The 18,252-nt window shown below is 42.3% G+C and overlaps 2 protein-coding genes across 9 annotated transcripts in view; one reads left to right on the forward strand and one right to left on the reverse strand.

Moving 5' to 3' along the window:
• G3BP2 (G3BP stress granule assembly factor 2) overlaps positions 1-11,780 on the reverse strand; it is an 87,421-nt gene extending 75,641 nt beyond the window's left edge. Inside the window, exons 1-2 of one of the 3 annotated variants that reach the window (XM_032261041.1) lie at positions 11,628-11,750; positions 11,409-11,528 (exon numbers count right to left, since the gene is read on the reverse strand). Coding sequence is in view for 1 of the 3 variants with exons in the window: in XM_032261036.1 (XP_032116927.1) it covers positions 9,272-9,277 (6 nt within the window). In the remaining 2 variants the exon portion in view is untranslated. Of the gene's footprint in view, positions 1-9,271; positions 9,293-11,408; positions 11,529-11,627 lie in introns of those variants that run through there. The other 2 variants (XM_032261040.1, XM_032261036.1) reach the window with 2 other exon arrangements.
• A 162-nt stretch (positions 11,781-11,942) lies between these two features.
• USO1 (USO1 vesicle transport factor) overlaps positions 11,943-18,252 on the forward strand; it is an 84,555-nt gene continuing 78,245 nt past the window's right edge. For 2 of the 6 annotated variants that reach the window (XM_032261030.1, XM_032261032.1), the window contains exon 1: positions 12,037-12,235. In XM_032261030.1, the coding sequence (XP_032116921.1) occupies positions 12,170-12,235 (66 nt within the window). In that variant the 5' untranslated portion in view covers positions 12,037-12,169. Of the gene's footprint in view, positions 12,236-13,953; positions 13,973-18,252 lie in introns of those variants that run through there. The other 4 variants (XM_032261033.1, XM_032261031.1, XM_032261035.1 and 1 more) reach the window with 4 other exon arrangements.

The following is an 18,252-nucleotide window of genomic DNA, read 5'->3' on the forward strand; positions in this document are numbered from 1 at the left end:
CAGCTAAGAATGGACATAGTTCTTAACAAAATAGGTGGAAGTTGAAAGATGGAGTTTCCTGGAAAGCTTTTCATGCAGCAGGCAGACTGGCAACCACCAGTGATTCAGGCAAGAATATGAATGGATACTAAAATTGGAGGGTGAAAGTTTGATGAGAAACAGGATATTTATGCAGTATTAAAGCATGTTCCCAAATGATACTTACTAATTACAAAGGGAAAAAGTAGTAACTGTACAATGGAGAAGACTGGTAGACGGTACTTTAAACCATTAATCAAAAGTGATATCACTGGCAGGGAGTGGTGGCTCCTGCCTGTAATCCCAGCACTTTGGGAGGCCAAAGTGGAGGACTGTTTGAGGCCAGGAGTTCAAGACTAGCCTGGGCAACACAGCGAGACTCTCTACAAAAATAAAATCACTTGAACCCGGGAGGTGGAGGTTGCAGTGAGCTGAGATCGTGTCATTGCACAACCGCCTGGGAAACAAGAGTGAAATCCCATCTCAGAAAAAAAAAAAAGAAAGAAAAGAAATTATAAAGCAGATGGAGTAAAAAGCATCACTTTTTGCAATCTTTCTGCAATTCTGAAATTAGTTCAATATTGAAAGTTAAAAGGGTAGGAGAATGGGAAAGGCACACTCACTTACAGATACGTTTTCCCCTTCACTTTCGTCCTTTTTCCTGCCTAGAATAAGGAATGTGATGCTGGAGATAGAACAGCCAGCCTGTAACCTCAGGTCAAGGATGTCTGCACAGAAAAACTCCAGCTTGCATCCAAGCTGGCATTCTATAGCCTCTGTGTTAGTCCTTCACTGCCTGCCTCCTAGTTTAAGACATTCTTTAGTTTGGTTTTCTATTGCAGCACGTGGCAATCACAATTAAAAAGTTAATTTGCCCACGGTTACACCAGTCCAAAAGTGGCAAGCTCTGTCTAGGTTTCCAAAGAAAACATGCTTTTCTGGTCTATATCATGCTGAAGTCTAGGCTTCTCTCTCTGTGAAACAGGAATAAGAATTTCTAGCAGTCCAGAATGAAAAACACACAGAAGAGTGCCTATGGCAGGGCCTGGCACAGAGGACAGAGGCTCAAATGTTTGCCGAATCAATAATTCAAGAAACCAAGTACATCTGTTTTCAGTATTCTGGTACACTGAGCTATTTTAAGTACTGGAAAAAAAAAACTGTATTTATGTGGGTGTAATACTCTAGCTGCTGCAGATATTAGTCAGCAATTTCATTCAGTTTCTTGGATCTCTCTTACACTCGATCCTCTTCCTCTTCTTTGCCTACTGTCTCCTTCACAGAAATCCTACCCTCTCTTTGTCCATCAGCTCCTGTAACTCATCTGTCCACCAAAGGGGCAGAGTATGGATCCCACGTGAAAAGCTCTCTGAACAAAGTGGCTCTTCAGCTGGGGCAGGCAAGTGTTGGACCACAAGAAGGACCATCCTTCCCGGGTTGCCAGAAAAAAAATCAAAACTGCTGCACCAGGAAAGCCTAGCCTCTGGCCAGAGCTAAGCAACTATCCAGAGGCCCAGACTCTAAAAGCTTCATGAAACAGTTAAAGTTGCAGGAAGGCACTCAATGCTAATCATCCCATCAGATTTGCCTCAGGGCTTTTCTGAAGTTGATAGCAATCACTGACATCTTAACATGAAATATGTTAAATATCCTTTCACTGATTTGTTTTAAATGTGACAAATTATGAAGTTTAAAAAAACAAAGATCTGGTATTATACCATAAATACCAAAATACCAGTACAGTCATTTTTCTCTGACCCAGATACTAGAACCAGACCTACATAGCAGCACCCACACAGGAAGGAGACTGGCTGCTGCAATAACCGATACAGACCTTGGATTCTGAGCAATTTAGGAGTCACTACTCACATACTTGGTAAAGAGGGAGCACAGTTAGGACTAGGGTCTGGGTCACTTTTTGGCCCTGTCCTGAAAAGGCCATGTGTGTGGGTCTTAGAGGTGGGGAGAGGGCGGTGCAAAGAGCAAACTGCAGTTCTTTTTTTCCCGCCACCAAGACACAGTCTTGCTCTGTCACTCAGGCTGCAGTGCAGTGGTACAATTTCAGCTCATTGCAACCTCCACCTTCCAGGTTCAGGAGATTCTCGTGCCTCAGCCTTCCAAGTAGCTGGGATTACAGGCACGTGCTGTGATGCCCAGCTGGCTAATTTTTTGTATTTTTAGTAGAGATGGGGTTTCACCATGTTGGCCAGGCTAGTCTCAAACTCTTGAGCTCAGGTAATCCACCCGCCTCAGCCTCCCAAAGTGTTGGGATTACAGGCATGAGCCACCGTGCCCAGCCCTCTTCCAGTTCTTCATATCACCCACTGGTATGGTGTTTGTGAGATCTTGTAAGGAAACATCAGGGAACAGGGGCCAAAGAGAAGACTTCTCGCCTTTGCCTCTTCATACTTAACAGTCTTATCATCTTCCATCCCTCTGCCCATGGACTCCTAAGATGCTGGCAGAGAATTATGTCCACACCCAACTCCCTCTCCTTTTCCCAAACCACCTGCCTCAGCCAGTTCTGGACCCTCCACATAACATCTGCAAATTACTGAGCCCATCCTGATGATCTGCCTAGTGTATCTGCCAATCACAGGCCATTGGCATCTTACAGTCAACTTCATTAAAGAACTGGAATTGCCGGGCGCGGTGGCTCAAGCCTGTAATCCCAGCACTTTGGGAGGCCAAGGCGGGTGGATCACGAGGTCAAGAGATTGAGACCATCCTGGTCAACATGGTGAAACCCCGTCTCTACTAAAAATACAAAACATCAGCTGGGCATGGTGGTGCGTGCCTGTAATCCCAGCTACTCAGGAGGTTGAGGCAGGAGAATTGCCTGAACCCAGGAGGCGGAGGTTGTAGTGAGCCGAGATCGTGCCATTGCACTCCAGCCTGGGTAACAAGAATGAAACTCCATCTCAAAAAAAAAAAAAAAGAACTGGAATTACGGTTGGGTGTGATGACTTATGCCTGTAATCCCAGCACTTTGGGAGACTGAGGCGGGTGGGTCTTCAGGAGTTCTAGACCAGCTTGGGCAATACGGTGAAACCCCATCTCTACAATAAAACAAAATAAAAATTAGCTGAGTGTGGTGGTGCACGCCTGTAGTCCCAGCTACTCAGGAGGCTGAGATGGGAGGATCACTTGAGCCTGGGAGAAGGGGGTTGCAGAGAGGGGACCTTGGAAGTGTGGGCTCACTTTGGAAAGTTTTGGTCCAGGTCAGCTACCATCTGCTGGCCTGAAGGCCCAGTCTACCTTGAAATACTGTACTCTGATCTCAAGAAGCAACTCTGTCACTCCTTCCCACCACAAATACTTGCTTGGAGCATAGCCTCAGGCAAATGAGGGAGATCAGCTTTGACTGCTGTAAAATCATAGCTTGCCAGGAAGGTGGCAATGACTCCATTATAAATCATCTTAAGTTTCCATGGAATTTTGGCATCAGCCAAAGTGAACTTCAAAGGCTTTGGTCTAGCTGTGGAATGGGACAGTAAAAACTGCAACCCTACCCTGGTTATTCAGGACATACCTGTTCAGCTGGCTTGAGGTATCCAGGGAGAGACAATGGTATTAGGAGGTAACAGTTTAGATTCTCCACAAGAAACAGGGCTAGGGCCTGGATCTGATAAACTTGTCCCTCAATAAACAGTTTTATAAAAAGTCCTTTGGAAATGAAAACGGGATTTCCTAATTTAGGTGTTTCATAAGTAATTCTGCTTATTGCATTTTCTTTCTTTCTTTTTCAGAGAGGGAGTCATGCTCTGTCGCCCAGGCTGGAGTGCAATGGCGAGATTTCCGATCACCGCAACCTCTGCCTCCTGGATTCAAGCGATTCTCTTGCCTTAGACTCGCAAGTAGCTGGGATTACAGGCAAGCACCACCACACCTGGCTAATTTTTAGTATTTTTAGTAGAGACAGGGTTTCACCATGTTTGCCAGCTGGTCTCGAACTCCTGACCTTATGATCCGCCCACCTCAGTTTCCCAAAGTGCTGGCTACTGTGCGCAGCTATATTTTCTTTTTTTTTTTTTTTTTTATCTGATGCTAGTGGAGCGGGTTTTTACCTGTTTCCCAGGCTGGAGTGCAATGGCGCGATCTCGGCTCACCGCAACCTCCGCCTCCTGGGTTCAGGCAATTCTCCTGCCCCAGCCTCCTGAGTCGCTGGGATTACAGGCACGCGCCACCATGCCCAGCTAATTTTTTGTATTTTTAGTAGAGGCGGGGTTTCACCATGTTGACCAGGATGGTCTTGATCTCTTGACCTCGTGATCCACCCGCCTCGGCCTCCCACAGTGCTGGGATTACAGGCTTGAGCCACCGCGCCCGGCCTATATTTTCTTAAAAATGGAAACACAACTGGATTATACTTTCCAAAAAAAGATAGATTTATTGCTGATTTAAGTACAATGCAATGTCAAATGACTTTTATTAAATAATGTAACATGATCTTTTGAATCTTTGCAGAAGCAGAACTGATGCTGGTATATACTAGTGATAATGCTGGAAAAATAATTTTTTTAAAAACTGGCAAGCAGCTTAAGTACATTAGGGGATACAGTGAGTATGTATTGTTTTTCATATCCTGATACACATTCTCCTGGTACAGTATTCCAGATTTCCTTTGAGAAACGTGAACGTCCCTGTTCCCCAGCTCTTATGCCACATGCTTTGAGATAAGATGAAGACTTCTACTCCTTGCTTTAGAAGTGGGAGTATGATTCAAGGCCAATCAGATCATCTCAAACCTTAGGCTACAGGAACTGGCTCACCACATAGGCATGCGGCCCAACCAGGTTCAGTGAGTCACAAGATTTTTGCTAGGACTCTTAGGAGAGAGGTTGGGAGTCTTCTTTGATGAACTTGGGCCTGGGAGACTAGGACTATGGGTCCTGGCAGCCATCTTGCCCCTCTTGGAGCCAGAGGAAAAAAACAATAAGGAGAGCAGGGTCCAGAAATAGTGGAAACCCAGATCATGGGGAAATTGGCTTGATACCCCAGATTAAGTCTCATCTGAAGTAACAGACTTTTCAGTAACATGAGCCAGTAGGGTTGGAGTTGAAGACTTACAGGGTAATATCTTTAAATGTTCAGTTGTTAAGAAATTGATAACGCTGAAGATGATCAAGGTCTCCACTCTAACCATTATTGAGTACTTACTATGTTTCAAGTACTAAGTACTATGAACGTTACTGTTATTATCTAATAAAATCCCAAAAACAACCACACGAAGCAATAATTCCCATTCCTTTCAGAAAAAAAAAAGCAGGAACTGTGGACTCTACAGCATGGGATACACCTCAACTATTCCAAGTCCTTGCCTTGGTCTCATTTCTTATCTCCTGAGAAAGTAGCTGTCCAACATTGCAGCCTCTGACTTTTTGTTCTAATGAAAAAGTAAGTATAAACAAATGAAACCAATCAAATGGAGCAGGATGGGGACCCAGAACCTTCTTCTTTTTTTGTTTTTCTGAGAAATGGTCTCACTCTTTTGCCTGGGCTGGAGTGCAATGGCACAATCTTGACCCACTGCAACTTCAAGCGATTCTGATGCCTCAACCTCCTGCGCATAGCAGGGATGACAAGTCACGTGCCAACACGCCCAGCCACCAGAACCTCCTTTACTGGTCTCTCTTCTCCCAAGGACTTCTTAAGGCTTTTAAAAATATTTTGAAGCTTAGGGCAGTTGGTTCACACCTGCAATCGCATTTTGGGAGGCTGTGGGGGAGAATAGCTTGAGGCCAGGAGTTCGACACCAACCTGGGCAATACAGTAAGACTTCATCTCTACAAAAAAAAAAAAAAAATTAGCCAGGCATGATGGTCTGCACCTGTAGTCCTAGCTACTCAGGAGGCTGAGACAGGAAGAGCTCTTGAGCGCAGGAGTTCCAGTATGCAGCAAGCAATGATTGCACCACCGCACTCCAGCCTGGGTGACACAACGAGAGCCTGTCTTAAAAAAAATTGAAAAGCACTGCCAAGTGTGGTGGCTCATGCCCATAATACCAACACTTTGGGAAGCCAAGGCAGGTGGATCACCTGAGGTCAGGAGTTCAAGACCAGCCTGGCCAACAAGGAGAAACCCCGTCTCTACTAAAAATACAAAAAAATTAGCTGGGTGTTGTGGTGCATGCCTGTAATCTCAGCTACTCAGGAGGCTGAGGCAGGAGAATCGTTTGGACATGGGAGGCAGAGGTTGCGGTGAGCCAAGATCACGCCACTGCACTCCAGCCTAGGCAACAAGAGTGAAATTCCATCTTAAAAAAAAAAAAATTGAAAAATACTTTATGAAACACAGTAAGAAGGGACAAGGAAGCCCTCTATATATTGATATGGACCAATCTCCAAGACATATTAAATTGGAAAAAGCATGGTGTGGAACAGTGTATACGATGTGCTATATTTATTTGTGTGATGAAAAAAATGAGGAGAATATAGACATATTTGTATATCTGTAAGGAGTTAAATAATTATTAATATTGATTGCTTGGATGTCCAAGGAGTGGCAGGGACACTTTTTACTATATATATTTTGTGCTTTTTATTTTAACCATATGAATGTATTACCTAAAAGAAAAGAAAACCACTGTATTAGTGTAGCGTATCTCAAAGCAAGATGGGTTGGCCATGGGGATACTAAGACGGTTCCTTCATGAGCTGAGATCTGATTGTAAAAATATAAGTCCTTTCTTTCACAAAGATTTATCTTTATTTTATTTTATTTTATTTTATTTTTGAGACGGAGTTTCACTCTTGTTACCCAGGCTGGAGTGCAATGGTGCGATCTCGGCTCACCGCAACCTCCGCCTCCTGGGTTCAGGCAATTCTCCTGCCTCAGCCTCCTGAGTAGCTGGGATTACAGGCACGCGCCACCATGCCCAGCTAATGTTTTGCATTTTTAGTAGAGACGGGGTTTCACCATGTTGACCAGGATGGTCTCGATCTCTTGACCTCGTGATCCACCCGCCTCGGCCTCCCAAAGTGCTGGGATTACAGGCTTGAGCCACCTCGCCCGGCAGATTTATCTTTATATATGATAAAAAGTAATTACTAAGCTAGTCATTAAAGGCTGCCAAAATAGTCATAAACTAAAACTAGCATGTTAATAGGATCTAAGAACCCTAATTCACACTCTACTGAGGAAATCTGGGTGCTATGCAATGCTTAGCAACAATGCAGAATTTCTACTCCTATGCATACAAGCCAATATCAGGAACTTCCTCAACTGGGGAATTCATCCATTAAAGAATTACCAAGTTCCTATTTGGTGCCAGATGCTGTGCTAAGCACTAGGGATAAGGCAAGTTACAAAAGAACTAAAATCTTTGCCCTGATGAGGGTAGTCTTCTGGTGGGGGTAAACAGACAATAAACAAGAAAAATATGTATATTATACGCTGTATTTCAATAAACCTACAATGCACGTTTTTCCCATTTTCTGCCTGAAATTCAGATCTTTTGGCAAGTTTTTTTTTTTTTCCTTTATCTAGGGTACACTTAATAGCATAGTAGATCTCATGAAATATGGGAACATAGTGTGTATGGGAGAATAATGTATCAGACTGATTAAGTGGTACAGAGGAAAATAAGCAGATCAGAGAAAAAAGGAGTACGAGGAGGTTGCAACTTAGACTATTCAGGAAAGATCTATTAACATTTGAGCAAACTTAAAGACAGTGAAGAGTGACCCTTACCTCTATGTGGATGGAGTAGCAAGCATCCCAAATACAGGAACGAACAATTGCAAAAGGCATAACGAGGGGAGAAGGTCTCAGAAACATCAAGGAAGCCAGATGATGTGGCTGGAGTGGAGTAAATGAGATGGAATGTAGCACAGGAGATGAGGTAAGGGCCAAATTATACATGGACTTGACAGGCCACATTTCTACTTAGTGCATGATCATTGTCTTACGTCTAGAAAGGTAGGATAAGGTACTACATTAGAGTGCAGGCTTTGGAGCCAGATTGCCAATTTATGCCCCAGCTCTGCCACTTCCTATCCTCTATGACATTGGTCAAGTTACCCTCTTAACCTGTTTTCCCATCTGCAAAATAGGACTAATAACCTACCCAACTCATAGGGTTGTGGTGAGAATTAAGCAAATTATTTTCTATAAAGAACTTCGAACAGAGCCTGGCAAATAAAGAGCACTACGTGTCTGATACGGTTATTGATTAGTCATGGATTTTCAGTGCTGCTTCCTATAGATTGAAATCATCAATTTATTTTGCTACATGTTGTTTGGTTAACGCATAATACATAATTATATCAACAATGTTTGTGGATTTTTCCAGCTACTAGTCTTTTTTTTTTTATTATTTTGAGACAGGGTCTCACTCCATGATCTCAGCTGGAGTGCAGTGGCACAATCATGGCTCACTGCAGCCTTGATCTCCCAGGCTCAAGAGATCCTCCCACAGCCTCCCAAGTAAGTGGGACTACAAGCTGGGACTACAGGCATGTGCCACCATGCTCAGCTAATATTTTATTTTTTGTAGAGACGAGGTTTTGCCACATTGCCCAGGCTGGTCTCAAACCCCTGAGCTTAAGTGATCCTCCCACCTTGGCTTCCCAAAGTGCTGGGATTACAGGCATGAGCCACTTCTTTAAAAATCTATTTATGATACCTATTTATAACCTAGCAAAATAATAAATAAATAAAAACCCACATATATTTCAAATACAAATGATCACTTCTATATATTCTCCTAAGCAAGCATTGACAACATTCTACCTCAGTACCACCCCAAGTAAAAAACAATCTTATACAATTAGATTTCATTGCTTTTGCTGAGTTTTCCACTAGAAAGTAAGAAAGGATAGGAAAAAAAGAAAGCAATTTTAAAAATGGATTTCAAACCAATGAATCTTGTTCCTTGATCTATTGTCAGGTTAGGCTTAGAAAAAGAAGAATCATTCTTTTTCTTTTTGATTATGTGTATTTTAATGATTCACGGCACTCTTATCCTGAATGCTTAGATTTATGAAAGCCAGAAATGTAAACACGCAAGTCAGGGGGTCACAATTTGTTCATGTTTTCTCTTCCTTTATTAAGTCAGGTAGTTCCTGAACATCTACTATGTTAAAAAAAAAAATTCTACTAGATGATTAAAGGGTGCAAACAGGAATACAACACAGTTCCTGACTTTTCTCTACAAAATCAGTAGAAGTGGATTAATAAGTAACTCTCTTCCTCTGAAATAAGGAGTCCATTTCATGGTTGTTCTGTAGTGACAATACCTTGGGTATCCCGCCTTCATCACATCTGCACCCAATTGTCTATCCCTCCTGTTCACAGGATGCTGTTGGGGAAGAAAACAGGTCAAATGCAGGGAAAACTCATAGTAAGCTGTTACCACTATACTCACTAAAGTATAGTAACTAACTTTTCTCACTAAAGTGTAGTAACCTACTACACCCACCAAAGTTTATAACAAAACAGGGCCAGGCACAGTGGCTCACATCTGTAATCCCAGCACTTTAGGAGGCCAAGGTGGGAGGATTACCTGAGGTCGGGAGATCGAGACCAGCTTGACCAACATGGAGAAACACCATCTCTACTAAAAACACAAAAAATGTTAGCTGGGCATGGTGGTGCATGCCTATAATCCCAGCTACTCAGAAGACTGAGGCAGGAGAATTGCTTGAACCCAGGAGGCGGAGGTTGCAGTGAGCGAAGATCACACCATTGCACTCCAACTTGGGCAACAAGGGCAAAACTCTGTCTCAAAACAAAACAAAACAGGGCATTTGACAGGGCTGGTGCCTTTAAACAACTTTGCTAAAATGTCAAGGCATTCTTTTTAATTACTAAATAAGAGGAGTAACAGACATCTGTGGCCCACTCCATCTATGAGCCTCATTCCTGATGATGGGTAGAGTGAGGTTCAGGGATGGGTGAGGCTTAGGGGCTTGAGTGAAGTTCTTCGTATGCATTTCTTGGTAATAAAAATGCTGAGTGTTTACTGCTTACCTTTTTTTAGGCTGCAACAAAATGCTCCCATGGAAAATGACTACGGTAAATGTCAAGTGTATATAGTTTTAAAGCAGAGGACAATGCTTAGTGCACAGGATTTTTGGCAGTATGACCCCACCATTCTCCAAGTTACACAGGCTTAAAATGTTGGCACTAGGAAACACATTGCCTATGATGTGTTCCCTACAATTCCACTTTACAGGTTAAAAAAAGGGAACCTCCTCCTTAGTATAATTTTCATATATTCTTTCAATGATTCATTTATCCATCAATATCACCTTTTATGAGACAGTGGTAGGCAAGAGATATAAAATGAATAAACATAGTCCTGCCCTTAACAGTTTGGTTTAACAAGCATTTATTGAATGTCCACCATAAATAGTATTAATAACTGCAAAGTGCTAGCATATAGATATATACTTAGATTTTAGGGAAAGCTTTCAAGAATGATGCCAAAGTTGAGTCTTAAGGAATTAGCAGGAGTTTGCTTGATGAAGAGAAGGGAGGGTAAGAGCATATCTACGTCTGAGAAAAATGTCCAGAGTATGTGGGGGAGGCAGAAGCTGAAAAAGTAGTCAGAAGCCAGATCACAATAGGCCTCTATGACAAACTAAGGAGTTTGGACTTTATTTTAGAGAGAAAGGGGAACAACTGAAGGATTTTAAGAAGATTGACATGAGCAGATGTTTTGTTGTTGTTAGTCTCATCCAAGGGTGGACTGGAGATTAGACTTTCTGAAGGAAGCCAGGGATGAATGCAGACAAACTAGTTAGGAGGCTGTTGCTGTAATCTCAACGAGAAATGATGAGAAGAACATAATCTATGTCGTAGGCATAGAGGATGGAGAGCAGAGAACCTATCTGAGAAATATTCTATAAATAAAAATGATAGGACGTGACTATTGATTGGACATGCGTGGGTGGAAAGCCAGACTCTAAGATTCTTCCCAGCTTCCTCTGTCTAGCTTAGGCACTTATTTGGACAGTTGGTACTACTGAGCACAGCATGCACACAGTAGAAGCAGCGTATTGACTTTTTTTCTTTAAGAGAGGCAGGGGAAGATGACGAGTTCAATTTTAAAGGCTGAATCTGAGACCTGAGGGGAATCCAAGAGGAGAGGTGCATGAGTCAGTCAACTAACTAGACCCTGTGCTTTTTAGCCTCAAGAAATTTACAAGACTATTCCAGAAGCACGTGTACTGACAACCTCACTGCCAGAGGAACAGGCATATCAGTTTGAGAAAATGACATTTTTTCATGTTAAACAAAACACTGAAAACGCAGGGGTTAATAGTTAACAACAAAACATTATGCTACTCGCCAAACTGACACAGCAGAAAAATGTATTTCTCTAGTAAGCTAAAAGTAGAGTTTGGTGGGTTTCCTCCTGACGACACTTGAAAATTGAGGTGTACCTTGTGTTTAGATCTAGGAATTCCTTTCAGCAGGTTTGAAGAGCAAGAGCTGAGAAATGCGCCCTCCAGTGGCAGTGGAATGAGGGGCGTCTAGTACCCTTTTTATCACCAAACAAAGCCCTGTAAATAAATGCAATTTACCGGGATAAGAAAGCCACAACGCTGGTACTACTAAACCGTCAAACCAAACGAACCCTCCCAGGGGCCGGAACCCCTTACCTGTCACGTCGGCCGAAGGAAAATTTCACTTTCGACTAAAAAAAAATAAGACCTCAGATTTGATAGCTTGCAGTAAGTCCTGCTTGGCGACAATTAAACACCCTGCATGCAAGTCGAAACGCGTAACCAAATCCTCTCCAGCCTGCAGGGCCGGGCTTCGACCACGTGGGTGGCTGCGGCCAGCAGGAACAATCCGCGAAGGGCGGGAGCAGAGGCGAGTTCTGAGGAGGGAGGCAGGGCCTGCGCAGTGGGCGGGGCTCTGGCGGAACCTAGCTACGAGGTTGCTCTCGCCTCCGCTCCCCTTTTGCCTTCAACCTTCGAGCCGCCACGTAATGCCACGTCCCCGCGCATGCGCATCTTCGCCGCTGGTGGCGGCTGTTTCCGGGCTTAAGGGGCTGGAGCGGCCGCCGAGTTGGAGGCGGTGGTGGCGGCGGTAGGAGCGTGTAGAGTGCGGGATTGGGGGTCAGGCCCTGCGGAGGGCGGGGAAGTTGTCTTCGTTTCTTTCCCGGAGGGGCCGGTAAACCAGGTGGCTGAGCGGCAAGATGAATTTCCTCCGTGGGGTAATGGGGGGTCAGAGTGCCGGACCCCAGCACACAGAAGCCGAGACGGTGAGAGGAGCGGCGGGTCTGGGACTTGGGAAGGGGTCCGGGCAGGGACGGGGACGGAGCACTCAGAGACCCGAAGGTCACCTCCCGCGTCCCACCATGGAAGGGGGATCCACAAGCCGCCTCCACCTTTGCCCTCCTTCCGCTCCTGAAATCCCAGAGTTACTCCCTCAAGCCCCCATCGCAGTCCCCATCGCTGCGGCTCAGCCGGACTGACGGCAGCGGCGCCCCACAGCTGCGTAGGCCCCGAAGCTTGGGCTAGGAGAGTGGTCCCCGGGTGTTACCTCCCGGGAAGGGACGGATCTGGGCAGTGCTGGCCCGAACTGCCTCCCACGCCCCTCGGGGCTGTGGGCCCCTCCCTCCTTCCCTTTCGCCTGTGTCTGCACTGGCCGAGAGGAGCCTGAAGTCCTGCTCCCTCCCTCGCGGTCTGAAACTGGGGCGTTGGAGAAGACTGCATGGTTTAAAACCCAGCTGTTGGTGAGAGCATGTGGCTAAGAATAAAACGATATTCTTTGGGGCACAAATCCACCTGCTCCTGTCGCATCAGAACGCCTGGTGTCATTTGTTCCGATCCCGTTTTTCGAGCTCACCCAAATGTATATCATTTGGCAAATGCTACCGTGGACGTAGTAGGGATATTTCCCGCTCAAACTGCTTTAGGGACACATTCATCACTTTCTGCCTGAACTCGTAAGGACATTATTTGCAGCGTTATTTTTTTTTTAATGGTTAGCCCCTGAAAACAGTATTTAATAGTTGCTTAGATTCTAGGTTTAGAATATACTTATTTTGAGTTTTGGTTATTGTTTAGTGAAATCGAGGGTGTATGACTTTTTGAAGTAAACTTTTTATTTGAGAATCATTTTAGATCTACATAAAAGTGACCAAGTATAACATTTTAATGGCTAACTTTGGGTAGTATTTATGTACATAACTTTGTTCATGGGATCCTGAGGAATGATATAGTAGCTTTCATTTACCTTGTACTCGGTACTGTGTTGAGCTCTTTATATTCCACATTCTACCTTAATCGTTAACTGCCCTGCAAGATAGGTGACAGTATTCTCACTTTGAAAGTCAAAAAATGAGGCTTAGAGACGTGAAGTAACTTGACCCATGTCACACTGCTAGTAATAGAGCCAGGATTCAACCAAGAGGTACCTTGAAAGGCTAGACTTTATTGCACATGCCTGTATTTCAATGCTTTTTGAGAACTTTATATAATATTAAAATTAATTGCAGCTGGTCGTAGTGACGCAGGCCTATAATCCTAGCTGCTGGGGATGCCAAGCCAAGGAGGATCACTTGAGCCCAGGAGTTTGAGACTAGCCTGGGCAATATGAAAAGACTCCATCTTAAAAAAAAAAAAAAAAATTGCACAGATCTGGCTAGAATTGTTTAAAGCATAAGATGAAAGTTGATAAATTAGTTTCCTTCATTTGAAAATCACTTTTCTGTCTCTCTGTCACATACACACAAGCACACATTTGGCTTTACACATCCATTTCCACTTGGCAACAAGGCAGCCTGAGCTATCCTACTAGAAGACCATGTTCTGTCTGGATTACCATAGTCATGCCATAATCACAGCCAACCACTTACTTTGTCTGATATTTGTGTTTATGACACCAGGTTATGAAATATGGTTTATTACAGCTTGCTTTGTGGAGTTAGACCTTGATTTGAATCCTAGCTTTCCATCCTGATTGGATTGGATATGTGAGAGATAGCTAATACCCTGTAAGTGAAATGAGGAAAATGCCTGCTCTTCAGGATGTAATGAAGATTAAGTGAAATAAATAGAAAGAGCCTGGCACTTAGTAGATGTATAATGAGGGATAATTTTTACTCTGTGTAGGTTGAACGAAGAATACCCTTTCCTGTTTTTGTTATTATTGCCCTTGTCACGGTGACTTCTGTAGAAAAGATGGAATAGAATTCACAGTATATAGGATTTTAACTCTAGAAGGTCCCAGATAGAGCCTCTTCATTTTATAGGCACAGAGCACTAAAGCAGCTTGCACAATGTTGAAGAGTTGGAGCTAGAACATTTTGATCTTGCCATTGTGGGTGGAATAACATAGTTTTTATATCACAATTTCAAATGAAGCTTGAGTATCACTTGTGTATATTGCATGTATTAACTTAAAGTGAGGGTGCTTTCTTGTTCTGGCCTAACATTAAGTATGTACATTCAAAATTGGAAAAATAATTTGTCTTCTATTTTTTACTTTTTAATCACCTCCCCAATAAAGTAATTTGTCTTCTGAAGATAATTACTCTGAGATGCAATATGAATAAAACTTCTTTCACAATTTCATTCTGTCAGGAAGTATGACAGGTATAAGGGGCCATGGATTACTAATTTAAAAGTATTTATAGAGCATCAGTGGAGTACAGTACAGTATTAGATGTTTTAATTGGTGATTTCGTCCGGCCAGGATATTTGAGTTACCAGAGCTTGGAACCTCTAGCTTCTATATTGTCATTTATTATTTTGTAGTTTTTTTCCATTTCTGCAAAATTAATTTTTTTTCATTGTGTCTTTCCACCTTTCTTGCTTTTTCTAACATCCTTTTCCAATGGAAGGCCTTTTTTTCTTTGTCTGAATTTGACCTGTTATTTAAAATCATCATCAGTGCCTTCCCTAATCTGTACTTTCCCCCACCACATTTCAGATATTCTTTCCCTTCTGAGCTAGCTTTATATTTTAACTACAGTGTGCATATATCTTATTCCTTCCAGACTCTTTTTTTTTTTTTTTTTTTTTTTTTTAAAAGACGGTCTTACCACGTTGGTCAGGCTGGTCTTGAACTCTCAACTTCAGGTGATCTGCCCTCCATGGCCTCCAAAGTGCTTGGATTATAGGTGTGAGCCACCGCGCCCGGCCTCCTTCCAGACTTTTAAAGTGTCTTTAGAGCAGGGTTCATACGTATTTTAATCTTTGTTTTTCCACAGTAGTAGATACTCAGTAAATATTTGTGAAATGAATGAATTATGGCTTTATTTGAAAGGAATCAGAGATCTGTAATTGTAGCAACTTAAAAATTACTAGGTACCAAAACAATACTTTTTAAAGACTGGAAATTGAAGTTCTCAAATGATCGAAGTTCATTGTGTCAAGCTTTTTACCTAAGGGATTTTTCAGATTTACTAAATGCTTCTATTGCTTTTCTGGTTTTTTCTTACTGAATTTATTTTTTAATTGTGAAAGAGTTATGTGATTGATTCTATAGTATCTAGGTTTTCATACTCTTAGTTGAGAGTAACTTTGGACTGATATAAGATGTTCTTCAGGCCGGGCGCAGTGGCTTACGTCTGTAATCTCAGCACTTTGGGAGGCCAAGGCAGGTGGAGCACTTGAGGTCAGGAGTTTGAGACCAACCTGGCCAACATGGTGAAACCCTGTCTCTACTAAAAATACAAAAATTAGCTGGGCATGGTGGCGCTAGCCTGTAATCCCAGCTACTTGGGAGTCTGAGGCTAGAGAATTGAGTCGGAGGTTGCAGTGAGCAATGACTGAGTGGCTGAAATCGCCCCACTGCATTTCAACCTGGGTGAGAGAACGAGACTCTGTCTCAGAAAAAAGATGTTCTGGCCAGGTGAGGTGGCTCATCATGCCTGTAATCGCAGAACTTTGGGAGGCTTAGGGCGGTGGATCACCTGAGGTCAGTGTTTCAAGACTAGCCTGGCCAACATGGCAAAACCCTGTCTGTACTAAAAATAACAAAATTATTTGGGCGTAGTGGCAGGTACCTGAAATCCCAGGAGAGAATCACTTGAACCCAGGAGGCAGAGATTGCAGTGAACCGAGATTGCCCCATTGCACTCGAGAGCCTGGGCAACAAGAGCAAAGCTCCATCTCAAAAAAAAGAAAAAAGAAAGATAAAAGATGTTCTTCAGAACCTGTCAAGTAGTAAATATTTTGTCATAGGATAGTCAATAGTTCTATAAAGTACTGGATATTTTAAATCCAGAATTTTATCCACATTAGACTTTTTCTGTTTTAGAGTCATGTACTTTTAAATTTGATTCCCTTTTTTACTTGACACTGATTTCTGGTGATTGAAACCTCTTTAGCCTTGACATAGTTTGCTGGGTGCAACGAAACATTATTACAGTAAAAATCTTATTCATGCTTTTGTTTTTCAGTTTTCTCTTTTTCCCTAACCACTAGACCACCAGAGGACTTCATGCTTTTGAATGCATACATGTACTCAGTTTTATATCTGCCTTCCAACTAGTACTTTTTTTTTGGAGACAGTCTTGCTCTGTCGCCCAGGCTGGAGTGCAGTGGCACAATCTTGGCTTACTGCAATCTCCACCTCCTGGCTTCAAGCAATTCTCCTGCCTCAGTCTCCCAAGTAGCTGGGACTACAGGCACATGCCATCACGCCTGGCTAATTTTTTTGTATTCTAGTAGAAACGGGGTTTCACTGTGTTGCCCAGGCTGGTCTCAAACTCCTGAGCTCAGGCAGTCTGCCCACCTCAGCCTGTTAAAGTGCTAGAATTGCAGGCATGAGCCACCATGCCTGGTCCCCAACTAGTACCTTTTTTTTTAAGCTAGTTTCTTGAAAATTCCAAGCAAGTGTTAACTACATTTAATGATGATTTATAGAGGCATTTTCTGTTCTCAAGTTGGACCCTGACACTTGAAAGTTGCTAATGTCCAGAAAAAGTATACAGAATTAGAACATTGTTATGGGGTCTCTTTCCAGATCAAACTTTGATCAGCTGTTTCAGAAAGCAAAAGGGCTAACAATAAAAACACAACCATACTTTCTTTTAGTAAAAATTGTTATTAAAGAGTGTGGACTTAAATTTAGACATGGTTTTCGTTTAGTCAAGCACATTTTATACCATGTTACTATAAATGTGTAGTCTGAAATTCCTATTTGGGTTGATGTTTTATATTCTACATTAATAACCAGGTCAATGTCATAACTGGGATGTGTTTTCTCTCTTGGCCTGTTTTGCAGTAACAATGTTGGAGAGAACCATAATAATGATTTGTGTTTTGGTCACTTCTATATCCAAGCACTCTTTTTAAGTAGGGTCTATTGAATACTACATGGTTTTTTGGAAGGTTAATTATGTAGATTATGTAGGGTTGATATGAAAGTTGAATCATTTAAATTTTACATACCCTAACATTACCAAGGTATGCTTCAAAAAATTTGAATAGATGTCCTTGAAAAAAGAATTTTGTCAGCAAAGAAGTGTGTGTACAATGATCAAAAACAAAGCAAAAAGCTCTAATATTTATACAAGCTTTTTGTATAATATCTAATATTTTGTAAGCTGGCACTGGGTTATAGTTTCAAATTTTTTTTTAATGTAGGTATAAAGTAAGGTGTGTTATCTCACCAGACCTTTTTTTTTCCTCTAGGGAACTTTGTTGTCTGTTATTTTGAAAAGCGTACTTAGGGAAAAATTGTCCAAGAGGATATATAATTCTGTTGCCTTTTTCTTAATTTTTCTTTATTTTATTTCTTTAGATACATTACTCTTGAATCTGATTATCTGTTAGGAAAGAATATTAGAATTCCTTGTATACATTTGTTGATAGCAAATACTGTTCCTCTTTTATGTATTTACCTTCTATTATTTATTAATATTACTGCTTTGTATTCTGCTTTTTGTCTGTTGTAGGTAAAGTTATGCTTATTATACCTCAGGCAGAAGTACCATAAACATTTTTTGCATCAAAAGTTATTCACAATTAATTTGAAAACTTTTTTTTTTTTAAGAGACAGGGTCTCACTCTGTTTCCCAGGCTGCACTCCCGTTGCACAACCATGGCTTAGTGTAACCTCAAACTCCTGGGCTCCAACACCTCAGCTTCCCAAATAGTTGAGACTACAGGCATGTAGTCTGCCACCACACCTAGCTAATTTTTAAATTTTTTGTAGAGACAGGGCCACAGTATGTTGCCCAGGCTGGTCTTGAACTCGTGACCTCAAACAATCTTGTCAGCTTCCCAAAGTGGTGGGATTACAGGAAAATTATTGTGATACTAG

The sequence above is a fragment of the Sapajus apella genome, unplaced genomic scaffold (assembly GCF_009761245.1).
Source record: "Sapajus apella isolate SASKATOON/1434 unplaced genomic scaffold, GSC_monkey_1.0 scaffold121, whole genome shotgun sequence".
NCBI classification, from domain to species: domain Eukaryota; kingdom Metazoa; phylum Chordata; class Mammalia; order Primates; family Cebidae; genus Sapajus; species Sapajus apella.